The sequence below is a fragment of the Phascolarctos cinereus genome, unplaced genomic scaffold, assembly GCF_003287225.1.
Source record: "Phascolarctos cinereus isolate Bilbo 61053 unplaced genomic scaffold, phaCin_HiC Scaffold_1;HRSCAF=81, whole genome shotgun sequence".
Classification (NCBI taxonomy): Eukaryota; Metazoa; Chordata; class Mammalia; order Diprotodontia; family Phascolarctidae; genus Phascolarctos; species Phascolarctos cinereus.
Genome location: NW_027555514.1, coordinates 30,035,930 through 30,061,846, shown reverse-complemented (window position 1 = coordinate 30,061,846; position 25,917 = coordinate 30,035,930). Strand labels below are relative to the sequence as shown.

The 25,917-nt window shown below is 43.1% G+C and overlaps 1 protein-coding gene across 5 annotated transcripts in view; it reads right to left on the bottom strand.

Annotated features, from left to right (window-relative positions):
* Positions 1–2,482: 2,482 nt before the first annotated feature.
* The window catches only part of THRB (thyroid hormone receptor beta), a 422,927-nt gene continuing 399,492 nt past the window's right edge, over positions 2,483–25,917 (bottom strand). For all 5 annotated transcript variants that reach the window (XM_020971083.2, XM_020971082.2, XM_020971080.2 and 2 more), the window contains 4 exons: positions 23,159–23,364; positions 11,560–11,706; positions 8,165–8,423; positions 2,483–3,096 (listed from right to left, as the gene is read on the bottom strand). In XM_020971083.2, coding sequence (XP_020826742.1) covers positions 2,855–3,096; positions 8,165–8,423; positions 11,560–11,706; positions 23,159–23,364 — 854 coding nt within the window. In that variant the 3' untranslated portion in view covers positions 2,483–2,854. The remainder of the gene's footprint in view (positions 3,097–8,164; positions 8,424–11,559; positions 11,707–23,158; positions 23,365–25,917) is intronic.

Here is a 25,917-nt window from a genome sequence, read left to right as displayed (position 1 = left end):
TTCTCCCTATTGTACTTGTAATTAGTTCACATATTCTTTGTTAAGAGGAATGTGAATCAATTCTCTGCTTCTAAACTTAGTGCTAGTCTAATGGAAGATGTTTGTAAGAAGAAAATATTTTCTGAATTTTTGAATTTTTCTGAATTTTCTGAAAATTTTCTGAGGTTTCTGAATTTTCATAGAATCTGAGAGCTAGAAGGGACTGTCAGAGACCATCTAGTACGACCATGTCATTTTATAGGTGAGGAAACAGGCTCCGAGAGGTGGAGACGATGCCCAGGTTCCTAATGTCCAATCTGGAACACCTTCTACTACCCCATGCTGCTCTTTAAATGTGACTAATCAATGGGGTTTGGGGAGTCTCTTACTGTTTGATTTAAAACTGCCTTGCAGCTTCCAAATTTTGCTGGATGATTTAATAAGATTAGAATATCAGTTCCTTGAGGGAAGGAGTATTTTTTTTTTGTCTTGGTATTCCTAATACCTGACACATGGTAGACATTTAATAAAAGCTTGCTGATGGTTGAATAGGATCATAAAATCATGGCATCAGAGGATTTAGAGCTGGAAGGAAAACCATCTAGTAAAACTCTGCCATATGACAGAAAATGGGAAGTCAACATGGCAATTCACTATCTGATTTTCCACATGTAACATTTTCTGATATTTACCATTTCTCCTAATGATTTTGGGGCAAAGTTGTATCAACTCTTCATGACCTCATTTGGGGTTTTCTTGGCAAAGCTACTGGAGTGGTTTGCCATTTCCTACTCCAGATGAGGAAACTGAGGCAAACAGGGTTAAAGGACTTGCGCAGGGTCACATAGATAGTAAGTGTCTAAGGCCAAATTTGAACTCAGATCTTCCTGACTCCTGGTCCAGTGCTCTATCCACTCCCACCTAGCTTCCAGCCTGCAGGAACCTCCATTCTGAATACTCTTCTGGAACAATAGTACAAGAAAATAAGATGGAAAGAGGTGAAAATTTATCTTTGTCTAGTAAATAACGATGAAGCTCTATACAGGGATTCAGGGGAAATTTATTAGTGTTGGTGAGAGGGGCAGTGTGCTGTAGTGGAAATGACATGGATCTGGAGCGAGGTTCAAATCCTGCTTACTTGCTATATGGTATAGTGAAAATTCAACGTTCTAAGTCTGATTTCAAAACAAAAACAAAACAAAAACCAAGCAACTTCATGTTAATGTTCTTGCAATAGATTTTAAGTCTGGAAAAAGAAGGGCTAGGAATGGGGAATGACAGTAGGATGTACTTACGGGCTGCAAAGACAGAGGACAGAGAGTTCAAATCCTCACTCAGACATGGCTTAGTGCTGTGAATTTAGCTAAGTCAATCAATTTCTCTGGGCCTTAATTTCTTCATCTGTAAAACGAAAGGTAACCTCTGAGCTTTCTTCTAGCTCCACATCTATGATCTTTTGATTTTATGCGTGTCTTTTTTTTTTAATGTATGTGATTTTTTAAAAATGCATATCTCAGAGTAATGGGAGGATTTCTATAAAGTACCGGTTTACAATGGGACCATTGGATATCTCATTTTTCTTCTGCTTTGAACCTAACTCTAGCTCATCTCTTTCCTTGGAACACTTCCTCAACCAGACTCAGATTGATACTTTACTGCTGCCTTTGATTAGAAGATTTAATCTGCAGGAAAAGCAGTCGTCAGCTCAATAAGGATCACCTCTCACTTGGGCAATTAGGGCACATAACTTCAGTGACAACGTGGAAGAACCACCGCCATTAAAAAGTGACCCCATTCGGTAAATCTGTTGGGTTCATGTTCAAGTTTCCTTCATCTCTAAACACACCCAGTGGTTGCCTCTTGTAACCAGTACTCTCCTGTGCATTGTAGAGTCCTTGGCCTTCGCATAGATTTCCAATTTCCTTGTGATCACCCAACCCCTTCCTCCCCCCATGCTGTATGTACTCCATTAGTTCAACAAACCCATCTACATCTTTGATTTACTCCCTGCATTGAGTGTGAACTCAACTGCAAGGATCACAGAAATATTCCATTGAAAGATAGATCTGACTTGATAGAGAACAGATATCCTTACGGTCATATATCTAAGATATAATTCATAGTACAGTGGAAAAAAAATGCTGGGTTTTGAGTTAGAGGTTCTTGGGCTTTAAATCCCAGCTCTTTCACTTAATGGGCATGTATCTCTGGACAAATCACTTAACCCCCTCTGGAACTCAGTTTCCCTATCTTTAAAGTGGAAGGTTTTGGACTAAATGCCTCCTAAAGCCCCACTCCAAGTCCTAGGTCTATGTTCCTATTTGGGCAGGAAAAGGATGGATGTCTTAAGAAAATGAGCAAGAGTAAGGATCTGAGATACTACAGATCAGCTTGGGGGGAGGGGACACATACATGGAAGCTACATTCATTGCAAGATTTCTTTGTGCCCTACAAAATGGAACCTAATCGATAAAGTCCTTCACTAAGTCAAGACAACAGAATGTGTCACTCATTGTTTTGCAGCTTTACTTTGTATCACCATCGACTGGGGAAAGATGGACGCTGGTGATCACTTCGTGCTGGTGAACTCCTGAGCTTTCTCCCCACCTTGCTACTGCGCCATTTTCAAAGCATTCACACCTACGGACTGGAGGACGGACTGTGATAGTCACATGTACCCACATTCAGGGGACATTTTCACCTGTGTATATCAATGCAAAAAAAGAAAAAGCCAACAACAGCCTTCCCCTCCCAACAACGACAACAAAAATCCCCCCCCCCAAGATACAGAGAAACACAAAAGAGCTAGGCAATGGAATGGAATGACACCCCATAAGTAGCATTGTCAGAATTGTGAGAATCCAACCAGTCCTTCTTAATCCTCGAACACTTCCAAGAACAGAGGGGGAAAGAGTTCTGTGGGGCACTCCACCTTCATGTGTAGGAAGCGGCTGGCATGGCAGGCGCCAATCATCCGTAGGTCCGTCACCTTCATCAGCAGCTTTGGCCAAAAGTGTGCAACGTGATGTTTGCGGTAATTGATATAATGTTCAAAGGCCAGTAGGAAACCCTCCTGACATTTCTCTATCCTCTCAACGCTGGCAAGCCCTGGGCGATCTGAGGAGAGGAGGCACAAAATCTAAATGTTATTTAGCAATAAGAGCCAGCCTGGCAGAGGGGATCAAGTGCTGGACCTAGAGTTGGGAAGGCTGGGGTTCTAAATCTGCTTCTCAGCCTAGTAGTTGGGTGACTGTGGACAAGTCACCTAACTCTGAGTCTCAGTTTCTTCATTTGTAAAATGGGGATAATATCCATTATACCTATTGCACAAGATTGTTGTAAGACTCAAATACTCAAACAAGACAGTCTACTAAAGGTTCTCTGCAAATAGAAAACACTAAAATACAGCTGTCATTTATCTTGGAAGTGAGAACTCTGAATGTAGGGACTGGTGGTCGTTAAGAGTAGGTGATGGGAATTCAGCCAATACTAGTAAGTTAGTAAATACTAGGAAAATGTTTTTTAAAAGGTGAACAGAGTGTAATAGCAATTTATTACATTCAATATACTTCAAGTATGGCTCTCTGAGTCCAGATCTTTCCCTTTTATCAGAGAGAATGGATAGGATGGTGACTAGAATCTGACCTCAGACATTTACTTTATTATTTGGTTGTTTCAGTCATGTCTGACTTTTTGTGACCCCATTTGGGATTTTCTTGGCAAAGAGACTGGAGCAGTTTGCCAATTTTCTTCTCCAGCTCATTTTACAGATGAGGAAACTGAGGCAAACAAGGTTAAGTGACTTGTCCAGGGTCACACAGCTAGCTACTGAGTTTCTGAGGCCACATTTGAACTCAGGAAGTTGAGTCTTCTTGACTTCAGGCCCAGTGCTTTGTGCACCATGGTGCTACCTAGCTGCCTACAGAATTTACTAGCTGTATGATTTGGGGCAAGTTACTTAAGTACTCTGAACCTCAGTTTCCTCATCTGTAAAATGGGGATAGGAATATCTATAACCCTAACCTCACAAGGCCGTTGTGAGGGTCAAGTTTCATAAGATATATAAAACACTGTATAAATGTTGGTTATTATTGTTACTATTTGTCTCGTCGTTGGCAATATCATGTACTGTAGAAGGAGCTGGCCTTAGAGTCGGGAAGCCCTGGGTTTAAGTCCCGCCTCTGACACAGCATTGTCGTGTGACCCTGAGCAAGTCACTTGGCCACTCTGCCAAACTGTAAGTGGTAGCATCTGTATGGACAGCAAGGCGGCACCATAGTGCAGAGAGCACTGGGCTTAGAATCAGGAAGACTCACCTTCCTGAGTTCAGATCTGGCCGCAGACACTGTATGATCCTGGGCAAGTCATTTAACCCTGACTGCCTCATTTTCCTCATCTGTAAAATGAGCTGAAGAGGGAAATGGTGAACCACTCCAGTATCTTTGCCAAGAAAACCCCAAATGGGGTCATGAAGCATTGGACATAACTGAACAAAAGAAACTGCATTGGTTGCATCCTGGCCCCTGGCATTGCTTATACCCATAAAAGCAAAGCTCTAGTCTTTATATCTCAGTGGGTGACTTCTTCAGCTCCTGTGGATTGAATGATCACTCCTATGCAGATAATTCCCAACTCTACGCATCTGGCTTGACTTAAGCCTCCTGAGTCCCAGTTGCTCATATCTAGCTACCCATTGGACATTTCCAACTGGATCTTCCATGGTCAGCTCAAAGACCACACGTCCAAAGTAGAACTCGTTATTTTTACTGCCAAAGTTACCTTCTTCCAAATTTCCCTATTTTTGCCAAAGGTGGCATCATCTTTGCAGACGCCCAGGTTCACGTCTTTGGTGTAGCCCTTGACTCCTCACCCTCTCACTCCACAACTTCAATCAGTTGCCAAATATTGTCATTTCTAATTCCCCAATACTGCTCTCATCCATCCCCTACCTGCTATCCTCGTAGCCACTGCCCTAATTCAGGTCCTTACCATCTCTTGCCTGGACTATTACCATAGCCTCTAAACTGTTCTCTAGTCTTTTTCTACATTAACCCATCTTCCTCATAGCTGCCAAAGTGATTTTACTAAAGCATAGATAGGTCTGAGTATGTTACTTCTCTCCTCAGTAGACTCAAATGGCTCCCTATTGTCTCTAGGAAGGGAAACAAACACTTGTTAAGTACTCATTCTGTGCCTGGCACTGGCTTGGTGTTTTACAAATATTATCTCATTTGATCTTCACAAAAACCTTGGGAGGCGGCTGCTATTATTATGCCCATTTCACAGGGAGACTAGCCCAGAACTGTGCCACTACTAAAGGTCTGAGGCCAGTGATCTTCCTGACTCCAGGCTCAACTCTTTGTTTGCTGAGTCATTTAGCTGCCTAGGAGCAAATACAAACTCACTTTGGCTTTCAAAGTCCCTCTTAATAGTGCCTTTGCTCTGGCTTTCCTCTGCACCTAGAATCTGCTCCCTTCTCACGGCTCCATTTCGGATAACTCACTGTGTCCTTCAAAACTCACTGTTACATTCCATCTTCTCCAAGAAGCCTTTTTCTGATCGACTCAGTTATTAGCACCCTCCTCCCAATTTACCTGGTATTTATTTTGCATGTGCTCATAATTAATCAATTAACAAGCCTTTATTAAGCACTTACTATGTGCCTCACACTGTCTAGATGCTCAGAATACAAAGACAAAAGTGAAACAGTCCTCTCTCAATGAGGTTACATCTTAAAGGGAAAGGCACGGTGTGTACACATACAAGGTTACACCAAATACATACAAAATGAATAAAAGTTACTTTTGGGAGAGAGCACACCTCTAGAAGCTAAGGGGGGCAGGGAAGGCTCCAGGTAGTAGTGCTTCAGTTGAATCCTGAAGGAAATGAGGAGTTGCTATCTGTTCATAAATGTCCTATGATAGAATGGAAGCTCTCTGAGGGAAGGGATTGTTTCATTTTTGCCTTGGGATTTCTTTTTGGTTTTCATTTTGGTATTCATTTTGTCTTGCTCTTTCTAGTTCCAGTCTTCTCCCTGGCACCTAGCGGATGCTTAGTTTCTTATTATTAATGTTTCTCTTTCCTCAAAGGAGCTCAGATAGAGTGATTCTGAGACACATTGCTATCCTGCTCTATTCTTTTAGATGTCGTGTTCACAGACTATTGTGGAAATGAATACAATGACTGTTTCTTAAAGATAGATGGAATAAAAGTTGATGATAATAGATAGGCCTGCTGCCTGCTAGGAACAGTTCTCTCTTGCCCCAGATTTTCCCTCTCTGGTCTTTGTCACACAATAACAGTCTAGATATTACAATATTTGGACCCCAAAGCAGCATCTGACTCAATCAATAGAAACCCTAAATAATCCAAGCTAACATCTGTAAAATGCTTTATTAGCTCATTTGATCCTTATAACAGCCCTATAAGGTCAGTGCTATTATTATCCCTATTTTATGAATGAGGAAAATGAGGCAGAGAGTGATACTGTCTAGCCATTGATGGTCACACAACCATCAATGAGCCAGGATTTGAACTCATGTCCTCCTAACCCCAAGTCATTACTCTGTCCACTCAGCCACCTCCTTGCCTTACTAAAGATGTCACAAGGCAGCCCCTTCTATGGGATGCAGAACCAGAACCAGACGGTCCACATCCTTCTCTGATTCAAAACAAAGCCCAAACCTCCATGGGGTTTGAACAGGGAATATTTGCTCTGGGAAACTTTTATGGTTTTTTTTTTTTTAATTTTTGGCTGGGTGACTAAGGTCTCATTTTTCATGCCTATAATGCTTCCCTTCCTCATCTCTGCCTCTCAGAATCATCGGCCTCCTTCAAAATTTGGTTCAAGCATTACCTTCTAGGGGCAACTAGGTGGTGCAGTGGATAGAGTACCAGCCCTAGAGTAAGGAAGACCTGAGTTCAAATCTGGCCTCAGACACATAACACTTAGCAGCTGTGTGACTCTGGGCAAGTCGCTTAACCCCAACTGTCTCGCTCTCCCCCCAAAAAAATTCTGAAAAAAACCCCATTACGTTCTTCAGGATGCTTTCCCGGACCCCCTTAGCTTCTAGAACCTTCTCCTCCTAAGATTACTTTTTATTTACTCTAAGATGAGCAGAACCCAGGTCACCGGGCTCCCAGTGTCACTAATGAGCATGCCAATGGTAACTCCTTTAGTATTTCCATGAAGAATTCTAATAGAGTGTTAACTAAGGAGGATCAGCTCAGCTGATTTCATTCTGTACAATCCCAAGATGTTAGAGCTAGAAGAGAATTTGGAAACCACTACATCAAATTCATTAAGGAAAGGACTTGTCCCAGTCACATACTTTGTCATACTTGATATTATTACTGGATTGCAGTCCTAAGTGGAAGGATAGATTTGCAGTGGATAAGGCCTTTAAAAGGCTCATCGAGACCATCAGACTCAAACAGAAATGGATCCCCGGCAGCTCTATAGTGACTTAGAAAACCACAAATGAATATTATCTGTGTTGCATTATATTTTTATTTCTTTTGTTAAACATTTCTCCAATTACATTTTAATCTGATCTGGGCTGCACTTGGGAAGCCTCACATTTGGCACTCCCAATCTAGACTAATCCTCTCATCTGTAAAATGGGGAAACAGTGGCCTGGGAAGGTGAAAGGCCTCGTCCAAGGTTACATAAAGAGTGAGGGGGAGAGCCAGAACTGAATCTAGGTTCTCTGCTCCAAAGTCCAGCACTTTTCCCACTGCACCACGCGACTTTAGACTAAGCATTTCGAATTAAGTGTCACAGCAAGGGCTAGGACAGGAATACAATCTGGGGTGCCTGACTCCTTGACCACTGCTTTCTTTTAAGACCTCGAATCCAAAACAGAGAATGGAATGGAATGTCCAAGTCAGTCTTGCACATGTCCTATATATTAGCAAAACAGAAAGAAGCAGGTTTGGACAATCTCAGTGAAACGTGCACTCCAGGATGCCATGGCATTACCTCTTTATGGGTGACAGAGGACTGTTGCACAAATATGGCCAAAGGTAGCTTGGTTCTTGAGGCCACTTGGCTAGTATCTATTGAACAATCCTACCCAGAGGAGAGGGAATAAGCTATGAAACCATAGCGCAAGAGAACATGAAAATTCAAGAGCAGTATCTCTATTTCTGGTTGGAGATGGGGAACCTGGCTCAATATCCTCACCTGAAGACATGAGCAGGACTGCTTGAAGGAGGGCTACTTCAGTGTCATCCAGGTTGAAAGAAGACAGTGACATGCCCAGGTCAAAGATGGCGTCAGACACCACCCCCAGGCCTCCGTTTTTCAGCTGGCCCCTCGTCACGGCCATCTCCCCATTTAAGGTTAAAGTCTCACTCTCGGGGTCATAGCGCACAGCCGCTCGGAGGGACATGATCTCCATACAGCAGCCTTTCAGCAGGATTATCTGATCTTCGCATGGCAGCTGGGAAGAATCAGCCAGTATCAGTAGAGGAGACGTCAACAAACCAAACAGAAGCTCAACGATGTCAGCGGAGTCATGCAGTCCAGCCCCCCATTTTACAGATTAGGAACTGAAGCCCAGAGAGAGTCAATGATTGCCCAAGGTCATAAGGTAGGAAGTAGCAAAGATGGGAACCCAGAGCCTGGGACCATAAGTCTAGGGCTCATTGTGCAGAATGATGCCTCCCAGCCACAGGGTGCACAGACTAGAGTAGGGACTATCTTGGCAAGGGAAGCCTCTGGGGTGGCTAAAATAGAAACCATCATTTTAGTGAAGTTTAGAAAATGATGCTAATGGAATGCTTATTTATAATCAGAAGCTGCATGCCAAATGAACACTTCTGAAGCCCCATGCTTTAGGAGGTATGAAAAATATCTTGCCAGATACCTTTTCCTTTAAAAGTGGGTTTTAAGCCCCTCGTGGGGGTGTCTCCTAGTGCTTGGGCAAGTAATTACTATCAATCATTTGACAAAAATGTTTTCTTCCTCAGGAAGGCTCCAAGAAAGGTACAGGAGGGGTGGACTCAGGGCTGCTCTCCCAGAATCCTCCTGCCTCCTCAAGAACACATTAGTCATGTTTATTGGCAAAGATTATGTGTGGGAAACCAGGAGACACCTCTCAGAGGGACCTCTCAAAGCTGCTTCAGAAAGGATATATACCTGGCCGAGTTTCTGTGGGTGATTTTTGGTGGCCCAGTCGGTAATGCATTGAGCACCCCATCGGACAAAGGGCGAGCTGGTCTTTTCCCAGTGGGGCATTGCTTGTCTGCATCAGTAAAGGAAGGAAGTTGGCAATGGTCCACTCCAGCCTCTGGAGTCATACTTCCGGAGGCCAAGGTCAACTGAACCCACTTTGCCGCTCAATCTTTTCAGTCATGTCTGACTCTCGGTGACCCCATTTGGGGTTTTCTTGGCAAAGATGCTGGAGTGGTTTGCCATTTCCTTCTTCGGCTCATTTTACAGATGAGGAAACTGAGGCCAACAGGGTGAAATGACTTGCCCAGAGTCACACTGCTAGTAAATATCTGAGGCCAGATTTAAATTCAGGAGGATAAGCCTTCCTGACTCCAGGCTCGAGGCACTCTCTCCGCTGAGCTGCCTTCTTGGGTCATGTCAGAGGCCCGTTCTTGGCCTCTTTCCTTTGCTGACTTCTGAAGAGAGGAAGCAAAAGGCTAAAACTGGGGAGTCCAGTAAAACGTAGGGGGCTCCCATCTGAAAGGCCTATGTCTCTGTCCCGCTCTGTGATTCATACCTTTCTTTAAAATGAAAGTGAAGAAATTGAAAGTTTTTTTCTTTGACCAATGTTGTTGTTATGGTATCAAATTGCTTCTGGTTCTTTACTCGGTTAGTTCATACACATCTTCTCAGATATCTATGGAAGGGTCCTTTTTGTCACTTTCTCCCAGTATGGTAGTGTTCTATTGCATGCAACACATTTGTTCAGCCATTCCTTAACTGATAGGTGCCCCCTTTGCTGCTGGCTCTTTGCTGCAGAAGTGACGGACTCAATATGCAAAATGAGACATACATTTTTGGATATGGCCAATGTGGGAATTGAGCCAATAGCTGAGAACCAAGTGGATTTCCTCTCTGCGGGCTAGGGCCTGGGTACAATGGGGAATTGCTTTGATAATAAAAGCAAAGAGAATACCAGGGGAGCTCAAAATGACACCATAATCGAGAGTGTCTTCTGCACCCGGAAAAAACAGCCGCATTTAGAGGCAATCCAGAAGAGTGGGGTCATGAGGTAGCTAGGTGGTAAAATGGGTGCAACCCTGGACACACAATGAGGAAGACTTGAGTTCTAATCCTACCTCAGATACTTATTGGCTGTGTGACCCTGGGCAAGTCATTTCATCTGCCTCAGCCTCAGAATCCTCATCTGTAAAATGTAAAATGGCATATCTCTCTCTCTCTCTCTCTCTCTCTCTCTCTCATAGGGGTTTCATGAGGATCAAATATGATTATATGTATGTTATAAAGTGCTTTGCAAATCTGAAAGTGTGATATAAACATTAGTTATTATTGTGAGGCAGGTGTAAGCTACACTTGAGTTTGGCCCTAAGGCTGCATACTCATTGCCAGGACCTTGGTATAGTGGAAAGAGCACTGAATTTAGCATCATTGGACCTTAGTTTGAATCCCCATTCAGCCAGTTTTCAGTTGTGGTTGACCTTGAACAAGTCATATTATCTCCTGGTGCCCAGTTTTCTTATCTTTAAAAAGAAGAGGTTGACTATTCGGGTTTCTTCCGCTCTGAGTGCTGTAGGGGACCCTACAGGTGGCCTGGGAGTGGGTCACCTAGGGGGTGGAAAGTGATCCCAAGAAGTCTCTGAGCTCAGGCCTTCTTTGGCTCTGGTTCCAAAACATAAATGACTGGATGAAGGAGGGTTATTCCATGGGAGGAAACTGAGCTTCATTCTATGGACTCCCTTCCCTCCCCTCTCCCCTTTAGAGGCAAACTTACCCCAGGGCTCCTCTCCATTTAATTTACTTCCAGAAGTGAAGGACTAACTAACTGGCACCTGCCAGGAATCACTCACCCAAGAGGAAAACAAACAAACAGACACAACCAAAAGCAGAAAACCCAGTCTCACACAAGACTTAAAAGCCAGTGGGAAGGATTTAGATTAGACCTTGGAAAGGATTGCTGGGATGCTGGTGAAAACTATCCAGCCCCCTTCTACACAATTATTATTATTATTATTATTATTATTCTTCATTCATTCATTCATTTATTTATTTTTAGGGTAGAAGGCTATCTTTAGAAGATGGTTTAAATCTGTCTGGGAGAAAGGGATGGACTAGATTATGCCTCTGGCACCATTTTAATTTTGATTTTAGAGGAATCTGGGCTGTTCCATTTCTCCTAGGATGTACAAATGGAGGGTAATTACATATATCTGTACCAAGGGGGGGAATGACAAATTTTAATGAGTCTCTACCGGTGCTTTCAAATGATTAAATTGTTCCTAAGTAATATGAGATTTTAAACAACAGCTGTTAGTGTGGAAGTCTATAGATCTGTTCTGTAGAATAGGAACACAGGAAAATAGAAACCCAGTCAAAACAAACTCCAAACACATTTATTTCCTTACCTCACAAAACATAGGCAACTTTTTGGCAAAATCCACCACTCTCGTAATTGCTGGTGTGATGATTTTTGTAAACTGGCTGAAGGCTTCCAAGTCTACTTTTCCACCTTCTGGGGCATTGACTATCGGAGCTTGTCCAATATCTTCAGGCTGAGGATATTAAATCAGAGAGATTTAAGTAGAGAAGGGGCAGTGCCCTACCATTAAGATAGTTCTCACTGGGAAGGAGGAAATCTGGATTTTTTTCACCTGGTGTAAAATACATATCTTTCATGAAAAAAAATGACATGACCTCTTTACTCTGTCTTGGTCAAAGATACAAATCAAAGTCATTGTGGAAACAGGACCTTAAGAGTTCAGATAGAAAAACATGGAGGCTCAGGGCAGATTTGTGTGTGTTTTTAATTTCTGTGATGAGGGAACAGTGAAAGAAAGAAAGTGGAAAGAAAACATATGCAAAAGTCTCTGAATGTAGGAAGATTGGATTTTCCCTAAACCCAATATAACTCAATTCAATTTTTAACAAATATTTCTTAAGCTCTTATAGTGTGTAAGGCACTATGTCAGGATACTCTCTTGGCTGGGAGGAAAGAGAAAGGATGTTATTAGGATGGAACATTCTGCTTATTATGGCTAGGGATAAAGGGTACCCCAATTAATTGCTCTCAAAAAGTAACATGGTAACATAGGTGCAAAGAAAGGGGTCAACAATGATATGGATTTTGTATTGGAACACTTGAAAAGGTGCATATTTATCTACGTGACTCAGGTGTTTTCCAGGTGTTTTGAGATGGGATGGCTCTTCAAGAACATTGAACTATGGCCTGAAGCAAGGAGTATGATAAATGATGTTCTGCCCCACCAGCTGTAGAAACAGATGTGCTTCTGCCCTAGCTCTTGGGGCTGTAAGTTTAGACCTAGCAGCTGGCTAGCCCTGCCACTTTGGGGAACTGCAAATTCTACCCCACACCTGGGCCTCAGAGCTCTACTCTGGTTGTCCTAAGAAGCTTGGACTGAGGGGAAAAATCTCTGGGTCCACTACGTAGATAATTAATTTTTTTGTTCTTGAGTTATTTTTCAGTTGCACCCGACTCTGTTTTGACTCTAATTGGGGTTTTCTTGGCAGAGATACTGGAGTGGTTTGCCATTTCCTTCTCCAGCTCATTTCACAGATGAGGAAACTGAGGCAGAGTTAAATGACTTGTCCAGGGTCATACAGCTAGTAAATATCTAAGGACAGATTTGAATTAAGGCAGATGAATCTTCCTGACTCCAGGCCTGGTGCTCTATCCACTGAGCCATCTAGCCACCCTAGATAATTGAATACTGAGGGCTAATCTATAACAGTCCTGTTTTCAGGAGGCAGTTTACTAAAACATTTAATTTTGCCATGTTTTCTTTTTTCCTTCTGAATGAACAATGGCCCCCTATTGTTGATAGATATATAGTTGATACTGGGTTCAGTGTGGCATTCGAGGCCTGCTGTCAGGTGGTCCCATCTTACTTATCCAATCTTCTTTCTTACTCTTCCCCTGCACAAATTCTGGCCTCCATTCAGATTAATCACCTTACCCTCCTTCCACATACGCCATGGCCAGGCTGTCCTCTGTGTACTATTCCTCCTTTCTAGAATGCCCTTCCTACCTTTCCATCAGTCTAAATCTCATGCTTTCTTCTGGGTTTTGCTCAAAACTAAACTTTTCCATGAAACTTTCCTTTTCTTCCTATTTCTGCTAAAAATGATCTAGGAGCAGAGGTCTTGGTTTCGATCGGCGAGGGAAAAACTGGGACTGACACAGGCAGGGATCAGGGCAGCCTTCAAGGAGGAAGCGGCATTGGGTTGGGCTTTAAAGAAAAGGTAGTCCTCCACCTGGAGCCGAGACCAGGTGGTCACCCTTGTCAGCCAGGCAAAAAGCTTCATGTCCTTGCAGAGAGACACTACTGCTCCCCAGTAACTGCCCCCTTCCCTGTTGCCGAGTCAAGAAAGCAAAACCAGTTTAATGAGTTATTTATGCATATGACTGTTCCTGTAGCGATTTCCCACCCCTCCCCAAGCCATATTTGAGGAAAACAAAGATGATTTTCTTTTTCTATTCCCACCCCCCCCACTGGCAAGCTGCCTCTGTCAACAGTAGCTGAACTAATCTTCAGAGGGTGTGGCAGGACTAGTGGTTAGGGCCTCAAGGGAGAATTTTTAGCATATTATATAACACATTCTGGCAATGTCTACCCATTTGTATTAGCTGGCTGTTCCTGCTGGGAAGTTTTTTTTGTGTGTTTTTTTTAAGACAAAAAAAGCAGGTTTCTGCCCCCCCAAATTTACACAAACAATGATGAGGCTTTTTTTTTTTTGGTGGGGAAGAGAGTGTAGCAATTCAAACATAAAGCCACTGATCTGCTGGCTTTCCTAATGCAGTCTGAATTGATGGAAATAGTACATTCGAAGTGGGTTTCTTGTAGCTTTCCTTCATTCCTCCAAAAGCAGCTAGGACCATAGGGCATGCTTCTGCTGTTTCTTAGAAGGAATTTCACTTTTCTGTTTTCTTTGCTAGTGATTCTTATTTCTCCAGTGCTTTTCATATTTAACAAAGTGCTTTTCCCTAGGAGGTTGATAAAGCAGGTATTATTATTCCCATTTTACAGATGGGAAAACTGAGGCACAGAGAGGTAAGGGACTTGCCCAAGGTCACACAGCTCGTAAGTGCCAATCAATCAACAAACGTTTATTCAGTGCTGACTATGTGCTAGGCACTAGTGATACAAAGAAAGGGCCAGAAGACCCCTTGCTCTTAATAACCTTATATCCTGGGGAGGGGGTGCGGGGGAGGCGTGTCAGAGCCAAAATTGGATGGGGGCTTCCAAATTTAGTGCTCTGTCCATTACAGTCCATTGGGTGTAGGAATGGGGAAAAGCATCTTAAAATCAAGTTGTTTCTGATTTGAGAACCCATAGCAGTGTGGTGGGTACAATCCCATTAGGTTCTGTTCTTTGACATTCCGAATAGTCAGGGGACTCTTGGGATTGCCAAACATGCAACCTGAGGGGAAAGTGAGTGTGTGTGTTGGGGTGGAAGGATACTTCATGACTATCAGTGGTCACACTGCTGGAGAAATAGTTCCCCACTTCTACCCTCTCCTGTCTGTTTTGGATAGAAAATACTTTTGAAAGAGGGGAAAGTTTTTACAATTTTAGGCAGAATAAAACTGTAAAAAAATCCCCATAACAACAAACCCCAGTGAGGAACAGAGGCTCATGTTTAGCCTCCTCCCAAAGCACAGAAAAAGCAAACGATGAAAACGAAGACCGTCAGGACCAGATATCACGTGTGCTGTTGACACATTTTTAAAAATTAAAAATGAAGAAAATTCAGAAAGGGAACCCTTGGGAGTTGGTGGTCTGGGTAATGGAAAATGTTAGAACTTCAACCAGCTTCTAAATATTCATGAGCTGAAATGAGGAAGGAGAGGTGCTGGACAGGGAACTCAGGAGGCTTTTCATCATCCAGAAAGTACAAGTGGGTGCTCAAGGGATTTGGAGCAAGTTCAGCACAGAAAGCTGGCTCCTGCAGTAATTAGCCTTACAAAATGCATGAGGGTATTGGATGGAGGGCCAGACTGGAGGTCAGGAAGACCCGAGTTCAAGTCCAGCCTTAGTTTCCTCATCTGTATAATGGGACAATAAGAGCACCTCCAAGGATTGTTGTCAAAGGGGGGAAAATATAAAGTGCTTTGCAAATTGTAAAAGGCTACATAGACATGCACTGTAAGATGACATCACAGAAGAGATGTTTGTCTGCACTGGGAAAAGGAGCTTCCCGGTGTGAGACAGGACCCCTGGGCATCCCTGAGACACCTGCAGGGGCCGAGTTCTGCTGCTCTGCCCCAGTGGAACCAGAGGGTCTTCCTGAGACAATGGCAAGTTGAGTGTGACCTAGGGCAAGTCACCTGGCGTCTCTCAGTACAGCCCATGAACTAGATCATCTCCAAAGAACCTGGCAGCTCTAAATCCAGGATTCTAAGAGATACACACATGTATACATATATGTACACACAGGTGGAGTATATCACCCATATATGTGTGAATGATACATGTATATAATTTACACAAATGATACATGTATACAGTGTACAAATATAGGGGTAGGGAAAGATTATGTGTGTATGATATATGTATGTGATGCATGGACACATGTACACACACCACCCCATAAATGCATGAATGATAGATGTATACATACATGTGCATAATATATATGTGCCATCTCTCTCAATGATATATGTAAATAATTTATATGAATGACATAGGCACATATTTGTGCATAATACAGGTACATGTATATAATTCACACATGTAGGAATTATATATATATGAATGATAGATATATACATACATATACCTGTCAGTATATTATCAATACTTATATGAATGATACACACATATACTTTATATGCATTACACACGTGCACACACACATGATAAGGGGTATGCATAGAAGCAATCTGTGTATAAATGACACACACGGTGTATGCACACACACGTAACACAATTCATATACGCAAGAACACCACATGCATGAGTGAATGATATATGTACACACGTGTGCATACACATGTACAGTATAGCATCCATCTAGGTACGAATATGTATACATGTATGAACGCTATGTTATGCACATATCTCTATATAGAGGCAGCATGCAAGGCTAGCCTTGGTCAGGGAGATCTGGGTTCAAATACCACCTCTGACCATGTGTCCCTTTCAGCTCACTGCCCATCTCAGAGACTCAGGCAGTCCCTCCAGACTTGTCTACGAAGCTGGGTAGCGATCTGTAGAGGCAGAGGGATTGGCCTTAGATTTGATATGAAAATACATGACCGTTTTTACACATGACCTTAATAATCAATGGATCTCCACCCCCCACCTATGAGATAGGTGCTACTACTAGCCTCCCTGATGGCAGGAAGTGTCTTTTTTTTTGGTTTGTGTTTGTATCCCCAGTGCTTAGCACACTGCCTGGTGCAGAGTAGGTGCTTCAGAAATGCTTCTTGACTATTTTAGAACTGAGGCAACTGAGGCTTTGAGAAGACAAATGAGTCACTAGGCCTCACACAGCAGCCTGTGTCTGCGGCAGGATATGAATACAGTGCTTTTGACTGCAGGCCCAGCCCTCTGACCACTGGAGTTTGCTGCCTCTTGGGAGTCTCACTTACAAAGCGTGTGTGTCTAAAACAAGGTTCTAGCAACAGCTCCTTCCTGACTTTCTAGCCTTGAGTTTGTGGTGAACTGGGATGAGGTAATCTCTCTTGGAATAAAGTCCTTGGGCAGCAGAGGGGCAGGAACCCTTCTAGGTGCTCCTCCTCCTCTTTTCTTCTTCTTTTCCTTCTTTTTCTTCTTCTCCTCCTCCTCTTCCTCCCCCTCCTCCTTCTTCTCCTTCTCTTCTTCCTCCTCTTCCCTCTCTTCCTCCTCCTCCTTCTCTTTCCTCTTCTTTTTCTTCTTCTCCTCCTGCTTTTTCTCTTTCCTCTTCTTCTTCTCCTCCTCTTTCTCCTCCTCCTCCTTGTTTTCCTTCTTCTTCTCCTCCTCCTCCTCCTCTTTCTCCTCCTCCTTCTCCTCCTCTTCCTCCTTCTTCTCCTCCTCTTCCTCCTCCTTCTCCTCCTCTTCCTCCTTGTTCTCCTCCTCTTCCTCCTTCTCCTCTTTCTCCTTCTCCTCCTCCTCCTCTTCCTCCTCCTTCTCCTTCCTCCTCTTCCTTCTTTTCCTCCTTCCTTCTCTTCCTCCTTCTTTTTCTCCTCTTCCTCCTCCTTCTTCTCTTCCTCCTCTTCCTCCTCCTTCCTCTTCTTCTCCTTCTTTTGCTCCTTCCTCATTTTCCTCCTTTTTTTCTTCTTCATCTAATAATGCAGTCGTCCCAGACAAAGAGTCAGCCTCAGGGTCAAGAAGACTTAGGTTCAGTTCTGCTTGTGACTTATTAGCTGTGTAACCCTAGGCAAGGCATTTCCAGACTTCTCAGGGATCCACAAGAACACTTTCCTGACAAGTCACAGAGGAGTTACTGATCTACATTGATGAAAGATGTATTTATGCTGGGAGATCTCTCCATTGAAAAGAAAGGCAACATGGTGTTGCACCTGGTATCAGGAAACTCTGGTCTCAAATCCTGTTTCTGAAAGTTACTACTCATATTACCATGGCAAGGCAGTTGATCTCTCTAAGCCTCAGTTTATCTGTAAAAAGAAAGAGCTGGGCGAGATGGCCATCAAAGTTCCTTCCAGCTCTTAATCTATGATATTGTCATAGAAAGAAATCCTAGGTCTGGAATTGCTGTTTATACATGGCTTGTGTGTGTCTGTGTATTTTACATATGTATGTGTTTTTTGTATAAAGGTATGCTAAATATATCACGTACTAATATTTATTACTAATAATTTTGGTAGCCATATTGAGCAGCACACTTAAGCTAACCGTGTAAATGAGTCCCTGTCCTAAAAGAGATCGTTTCCATAATTTCCGACTTCTATTTAGTCAATTAGTGCTTCTGTAACTCTCCAAGTTTCCTTGGTGTCCTAGCAGACAGTATTCAGTAGTTTATTGTGCTGGGGGCCGGGAAGAAGGGAATGAATTTACATCCCAAGAGTAATCCCTCAGCCTGACTCATCTCAGCCCAAGGCCCATGTGCAGTCCATAAATATGCAAGCTTGCTGAGCCACGGGGCTTAACTGTACCCATCTGGTGTTCTGGGGTTCTTTCTGAGAGAGGGTTGATGCACAGTACTCATCATTTCTATGAGGGAGGCCATTGAATGCCCCCCAAAGGCTCCCTGAGCCTGAGTCACAAGTGAGGATAGAGCAGAGTGGAGCAAGGCCAGAGGGGACACAGGCCTGAGAGAATGAGAGGGCCCTGAGCCCTCGTATTGTGGCCCCACACACACTGCCCCCCCCCCCCCGGCTACTAGCATGACAGAATCCCAAAGCTGGAAGGGGCTTTAGAGATTATCTAGCCAGACCTTCCCATTTTGCAAATGAGGAAACCAAGTCTCAAAGGTATTAAATGAATGGCCCTAGTTCATGTAAGTGGCAAGTGGTAAGCTGGGAATGTGAACAAATGTCACCTGACCCCTAGAGCAGAGGGCTCATTCCCTTCCTCCCCAACCAACTGCAGCTCTAGAGAGAGATGCACAGATACCACCTTGCCCCTTTTCAGTTCCACTGAGAGAAGCCTTTAAAAATGATGCTCATGCTAAAATTGGCTTCACTCTAACATATAATATGTCCTAGGTACTCTGTGCTGTCTGGTGTATTGCCTGGCAAGCTCTGTATGAGAAACGGGGACCTGACTCCAAGTTCTGCTGGCTTTCTGTAACTCCTTTAGTCACCATCAATTATCACCTTAATGAGAACAGCTAGAGAGAAACGTGCAGTCTAGACAACTGCTGTGCTAATCCTTACCTCTGGTCATTATTGAGGCAGCTAGCTAGGTGATACAGTGCTTGGACCTGAGTTCAAATGTGACCTCAGACACTTACTAGCTGTGTGACCCTGGGCAAGTCACTTAGCTTCTATTTGCTTTAGTTTCTTCAACTGTAAAATGGGGATTATAACAGAATGTACCTCTTGGGGTTGTTTTAAGGATCAAAAGAGATATTTATAAAGGGCTATGTCTCGCACACAGAAGGTGCTATATAAATGCTAGCTATCATCATCATCATCATCATCATCATGATGGTATACTGTGTGAATTATATGGGCTAAAGGTTGTCTGCTACACATGCCAGAGATGACATTCTGCTTTATCACAGTAATGATCGCAAGGCTAAAGAGGCAGAAAAAAGGGCTGTGAAGATGTTAACCCAAGTCTCATTAGCATATCAATGGCAGCCTTGTCAAAGGCTCCTCTCAAACTTGAGAAGAAAGAAAATTAAACTACAACATTTGATGAAATAATTACCCAAGATGTGCCCTATATCCCACAGTCTCCTCAGGAATCCCACTTAGTGAACTGGACCTTCATTCAGACTGTCCATTTGAAGGACAATACCTTCCATCCAGATGGGGGCAATCAGAGAGGGAAGGCCTTCAGACTAGAGCTGTTTAGCCTGCAGGAGAGAAATGTGATGAGGAGGAGGGGCACAAAATAGCTGAGTTTGGGTACAGGAAGGGTGTGTGTGTGTGTGTTTGTGTGTAGACACATATATGGCCTTCCTATACTCAAATTAATATATTTAAATGTATACTTGAGTAGATATGTACTCAAATATAGCTACAAATGCATATATTTAAATATTTTTGAGTATATATTTTTGAATATACATATATTTTGAGCATATATACATAAAAATAAATACATATGTGTAGAGACACATATACATTCTTCATATACTCAAATTCATATATTTAAATATATACTTGAGTAGATACATACTCAAATATAGATATAAATGCATATATTCAAATATGTATTTTTGAATATATACACACACATAAAAATTAACACATACATACATGTGTATGTGTGTGTGTATGTGTGTGTATATGTGTGTGAATTAGCTTTTTTTTTTCTGCTTGTCCCCAGAGAGTTGAGCTGGGCATTGTGGGTAGAAATTATGTAGAGGTAAATTTGGGCTAGATTTAACGAAAAACTGACTAATACTAAGAGGAAAACAATAGTGGAATGGGCTGCCTTGGGAGGCTGGGTTTCCCTCCCCCTTCAGTAAAGGTCTGATGACTACTTCTGCCACAGCTGTACAGGTATCTCTGTTTCAGCTACCCTTAGGGCAGATGGCCTCTGAGGTCCCTTCCAGCTGGCAGATTCCACAGAACAGGGTTATAAGACCTTCTTTAGAGATGGGGAGGATGGCCTGGGCCTGCAAGGAATTCTGGGAATTGGAGTTTTTCCACTCACCTTCTGAGGCAAGGAAATGGTACATGATTTGAGACTGGGGCAAGAGAAGCCTGGGAAAAAGAAGAGAGGTACACCTGAGTCCAGGCCATTCTTCCACCATCTAGAGGAGGTGTGACATGGCCATGCGCGTGCCATGGGCTCCACGATGCCAGTAGTTAGTACTTGCTACCCAACAGTTTCAGTTGGCATCATTTTATTTTGCTGTGTCCCAGACGAAGGTGTACCAGGCTATACTTACTCTATCTCTCTTCTAACCCTTTTTCTTTCATATTTTCCACTGGAAGCTTTATTCCAATGACCAAATGTATGCATGAGTTGGGGAATACGATGTTGCAAACAGGAAGCATTTCTTGGGCCTCATTGTCATTTACTGTTTATGTCCCTTGAGTTACATGTATCAAGACAAGTCCCAAATATATCAGCAGCCAGTACAATGTTGATGTTGGGAATACCAGTCTGTTGGTAGGCATTCTGTGTTACAGTGTTATTCTGCGTATTCATTCACTCCGATACTCCATTACTTTACAGCAAAGCTTAGGTGCTGCCTCCTACATGAGGCATTCCTCGATTGCCCCTAGTTGGTGAAATTACTTGGTATCTACTTTGTATTTGGGCAGCTAGGTGGCTCAGTGGATAGTATACCAGATCTGGAGTCAGGAAGACATGAATTCAAATCCGCCACAGACACTTAGCAGCTGCGTGACCCTGTATGGGTAAGTCACTTCACCCTGTTTGCCTGAGTTTCCTCATCTGTAAAATAAGCTAGAGAAGGAAATGGCAAATCACTCCAGGATCTTTGCCAAGAAAATTCCAAATGAGGTCACAAGGAGTGAGACAAAAGCAAGCAACAACAACTTTATATTTAGTTATCTGTGTATTCTCCGAGCCCTCTCCCGACCTCCAATTGAATATAAGCTCCTTCTATATTATGTTATATTATGTTATGTTACGTTACGTTACGTTACGTTATATATTATTATATATGTAAGTAAGCAGGCATTGCTTGCTTTTGTCTTTGCATCTGAGGGCCTAGTTCAAATCCCCGGTACTTAATAATAGTTAGTATTTATGCAGTGAGGTAAATTTAGCAAAGCCCTAATAGGCACTTAATAAGAATTGGCTCATTTTAATTCTGAAAGAGTTTGGTTCAAGCCTAGCCCTGGAAGCTTTCTACATTTACAGTGATCCATTGTATTTACTTCTGGAGATTTGGAGATAGAAGGAAGCTTAGAGACATCTTGTTGGACCCTCTTATTTTGCAGATGAGGAAACTGAGGCCCAGAGTGTCTAAGTAACTCGCCCAGGGTTATTCAAGTAACAAGGGGGCAGAGCCTAGATCTGAACCCAGAGCCTCCAACTCCACCCCCCCCTTTCCACTGTACTAGAATATGCCATACAGTATACAGAGGCATATATACAGAGAAGAGAAGCTATTTATTGAGTTCATTGTCTGGTCAGACATTTTATATTGGGGTTTTACCCTGTAAGAAAACAGTAAATGGACTGTTGGGTTGGGATTTCAGAGCCTGGAGATGCTTCCCAATATCTTTGCTACCTGTTGGCTAATGTTGCCATATGAAATCTCTGGCTTAAGGCACTGGATGGAATCAGGAGAGACTAGAGTTCAAATCCTCGTTGGAACCTTCCTAGCTATGTGACCTTGGGTATAACACTTAATCTCTCCAAGACTCAGTTTCCTCACTTGTAAAACAGGGATAATCATGTTTTCGTTCCCTAGCTCATGGGGATTGTTAGTAGGAAGGTCTGCTAGATGCCTTAGAGTGTTCTAGAAATGGGAATTGTTCTTTTCAAGGACACAATGTAAGTTGGGAGCAGCAATGTTCCAAGGGATTATTAACTACTGACACTTTAATGTGAGTGAGATCACAAGAGACAGGGACAGGACTTGTGATTTCATTAGTTTTGGACTCCTGGATCAGAAAACTCCCTCTGTCAAAGCCAGTTGGTACAGTCTTAGAGAACTTTCTGGGGCTTTCCTGGTTCCCAAAATTCTCTAACTGCTGGGCTACATCACCCTCGCTAAATGAAACTAAGATCCCCCCTTTTCTTGAGAGCAAGTTTTGATTCAGGTAAGGGGCAATGGAGCACCTCTTTCTAGACTGATTTTATATGACTCCCTTCACACATTCTGTGTTCCAACCAAACTGGCTGACTTGCTCTTCCCCAATCATGACATTTCATCTCCCACCTCTGTGACTTTGCACAGGCTGTGCCAAACCAACCCTATTCATCTGTGCCTTTTAGAAGCCCTAGCTCTCTCCCAGGCTCAGCTAAAGTGCCGCCTCCCAGATGCTGGAATCTGATCTCTCTAGTTGGCGGACCCTTTGAAAAGTCTTGATATTTATTCATATGTATTTTGTACTGACTTACCTATGTACATGTTTATTTTCCTCCCAGTAGAATGAAAACTACTTGAAAGCAGAAAGTGCTTTGTTTTTGTTATTGTAGGCCTAGCATCTAGCCCAGAACCTAGCCCAGCAGGCTTCTTGAATGGCTGAAAATCAAGTCGGTAAATGGAAGACCACCATGGAAAAGGGAAAGGGTTGGAAAATTCAGAGGCAGAGGAAGCTAGAAATAACCTTCACCATTTTGCTGATAGTGGCCCCCCTTTCAAACAGGCAATCCCGAGTTGGCTATGACATCTGTGGCCCGGCCTTGCCTGGGCACAGACCATGCCCTGTGGTGGCCTCACCAGAAATTTCCTCTTCTGCTTCCAGTGGCTGCCTTGCGCGTTGGTGGCCACGTGGGCTTCTGTGACCGCTCGGATGAGCTCCCATTCCTCGTCTGTTGGCTCCGGCTTGTGCCCAATGGTTTTCTGCAGTTCTTCTCGGCGCCTTTTCTCTCGGTTTTCTTCTATCAGCTTCCTCTTTGCCAACCGCTTGCTGTCATCCAATACCACTAGAAGGGGGGAGAAGAGAAAGGCACATCAACACGGGAGACCGATCGCACCAGACCATCTGGACTGTGGCTTTCTTTGTCAGAAGCTGGGAAATGAACCCAGGGATGCCAAGCACGGGGAGCCCATCAGCTCCCTAGGGAGCTTGGGCATCATCCTATGCAAAGTTTTCTCTTTCCTGCCCTTTGTTGCAAATTGCTATAGGATGTTCATCATCCAGTCTGAGCCTTGGTGCAGAATCCCAAAGAGATAGTTAGCTTAATACGATGAGCCCTGATTCACATGAGCAGGTCAGCCTCTCTGAGGATGTCAGCTCAGTGCTCCAGGCAGCTGTCAATACCTTGAAATACGACAAATTTTTGGCAAGAGTTGCAAAGGGTGGGTGGCCATGGATAGACTAGGATCTGAATCGTTGAAGGAGACTTTCAAAGATTCCTTTGAGTGTTTGATTATACTTATCCCCAGTGCCTAGGACAGCACCTGGCATCCAGAAGATGCTTGATAAATGTCTATTAGTTGACTGATACTTTATATATAAATGTTGTCTACTTCAAAAGAAGAGTCAGTCAGTTCCTCAATAAACATTAATTAAGTGCTTACTATGTGCCAGGCTTTGTGCTAAACACTGAAGAAAAAAAGAAAAGCAAAGATACTGGAGTGGTTTGCCATTTCCTTCTCCAGCTTATTTTATAGATGAGGAAACTGAGGCAAACAGGGTTAAGTGACTTGTCCAGGCCCACCTAGCTAGTACATGTCTGAAGTTGGATTTGAATTCAGTTCAGGCCCAACATCTACCATGCCATCTAGGTGCCCCCAGGAATGATACACAGTAGGCACTTAATTGTTGATTGAACCCAGGTACTCAGATGCCAAGTTTAGTGTTGTTTCTACCACATAGTACCTTCCTGTGTGAATCGTCTATGTCAACCTCCACCTGCCAGTGATTGATTCGAACACATCTAATAATAGTATGATCATCCTGGAGGATTCCAATTTTTGATAGAAAGGAAAAACACAGACAAAAATCTACAAAGATTTTCCCCTAGTGGAATATGTTCTATTGTTCCTTGGACTCTCTTCTAACATCTTGGTCTACCCATTAAGAACCACCCATAGGACAGCTAGATGAGGGGCCTTACTTGGGCCAAATCAGGGGTTCTTAATCATATCTGTGTTACAGGCCAGTCTGGCAGGTGGGAGAAGCCTATGGATTCCTTCTTGGAAGAATGGTTTATTGTCTACATTCATAACTTTCAGTTAGTGGTTAGTGAAAATAAAGATGCAATTTTCTTCCCCCCCAAGTTCATAGACTCCCTGAAATCTATCCACAGACTCCAGGTGAAGGCCCTGATCCAGATACTGTGAATTACAGTTTCTCTCTCCACTTTGGTATGAATATGGAATACTCCACCCATGGAGAAAGCAGGCTCTTGGTTTTTAATCCACCTGAATCTGAAGTCAAAGGATGTGCTATTATACATCACCTCTGCCACTTGTATGCCCTGTATGCCCTTGGGTAAATTGCTTAATCCCTCTGTGCCTCAGTTTCCTCATCTGTACAATGATGGGACGGGATCCACATCTGTGATACCACTCTGATCATCACTATCACACTGATGGAAGCAGCAGGGTCAGATCCCCGGCGTACTGAGGGGGGAAGTGAACTTTCAAGGGTTAATCACATTAGGGCTCCCTCAGTATAGAACGTCTTTATGGCTAAAAATATTGCAAGCCACATACCACAATATTCTACTTCCCATTCCTTGGAATTTTCTGAACACAGTGCCTTTTGATGCTGCTTCTGCCTCCCACCCCTTCAAAGACAAACATCATATTGATACTCTCCTGCCTGTGGTCAAGAGGATGGCTGTTTTGTGGGTTATACTAGGTAGATCTCTCACACAGGAAGGGCAATGCCATCATGGGGAAAACATGACATCAGAATGAGGAGATTAGCAGAAAAATCTTATGTTTTGTTACTTGTAGCAACCAGGCTAAGATGGTTGGTGCTCGGAGGGAAAGAGGAAGGGAAAAACCATTTATTAAGCAGCACAATGTGCCAGGCTGTGTGCTAAGCATTTTACAGATATTATCCCAGTTGATCCTTGCAACAACCCTGAGAGGTAGGTGTTATTATCCCTATTTTACAGTTGAGGAAACTGAGGCAGAAGTTAAGTGACTTGCCCAGGATCACACAGCTAGTAAATCTGAGGCTGATGTGAGCTCAGTCTTCCTGACTCCAGGTCCAGCACTCTATCCACTACATCATCCAGTTGCCACCTCTGATGCCCTGACCTTGATAACGATCAATTCTAGAAAAGACTTTTAAGATAACTGAGTCACCTTGTGCCTACGTCAAAGTAGGCTACTGTAGGAATCAGAATGATAATCTAGTAGGAAGGAATTTTGGTGGCCATCTAGGCCAAGGACAGAGATTAAAATCCTAGCTTTGCCACTTGCAACCTGGTCACCTTGGGCAAGTTGTTTGATCTCTCTGAAACTCAGTTTCCTAATCTGTAAAATGAGTCAGTTAGATGAGAGGACCTCTAAGATTT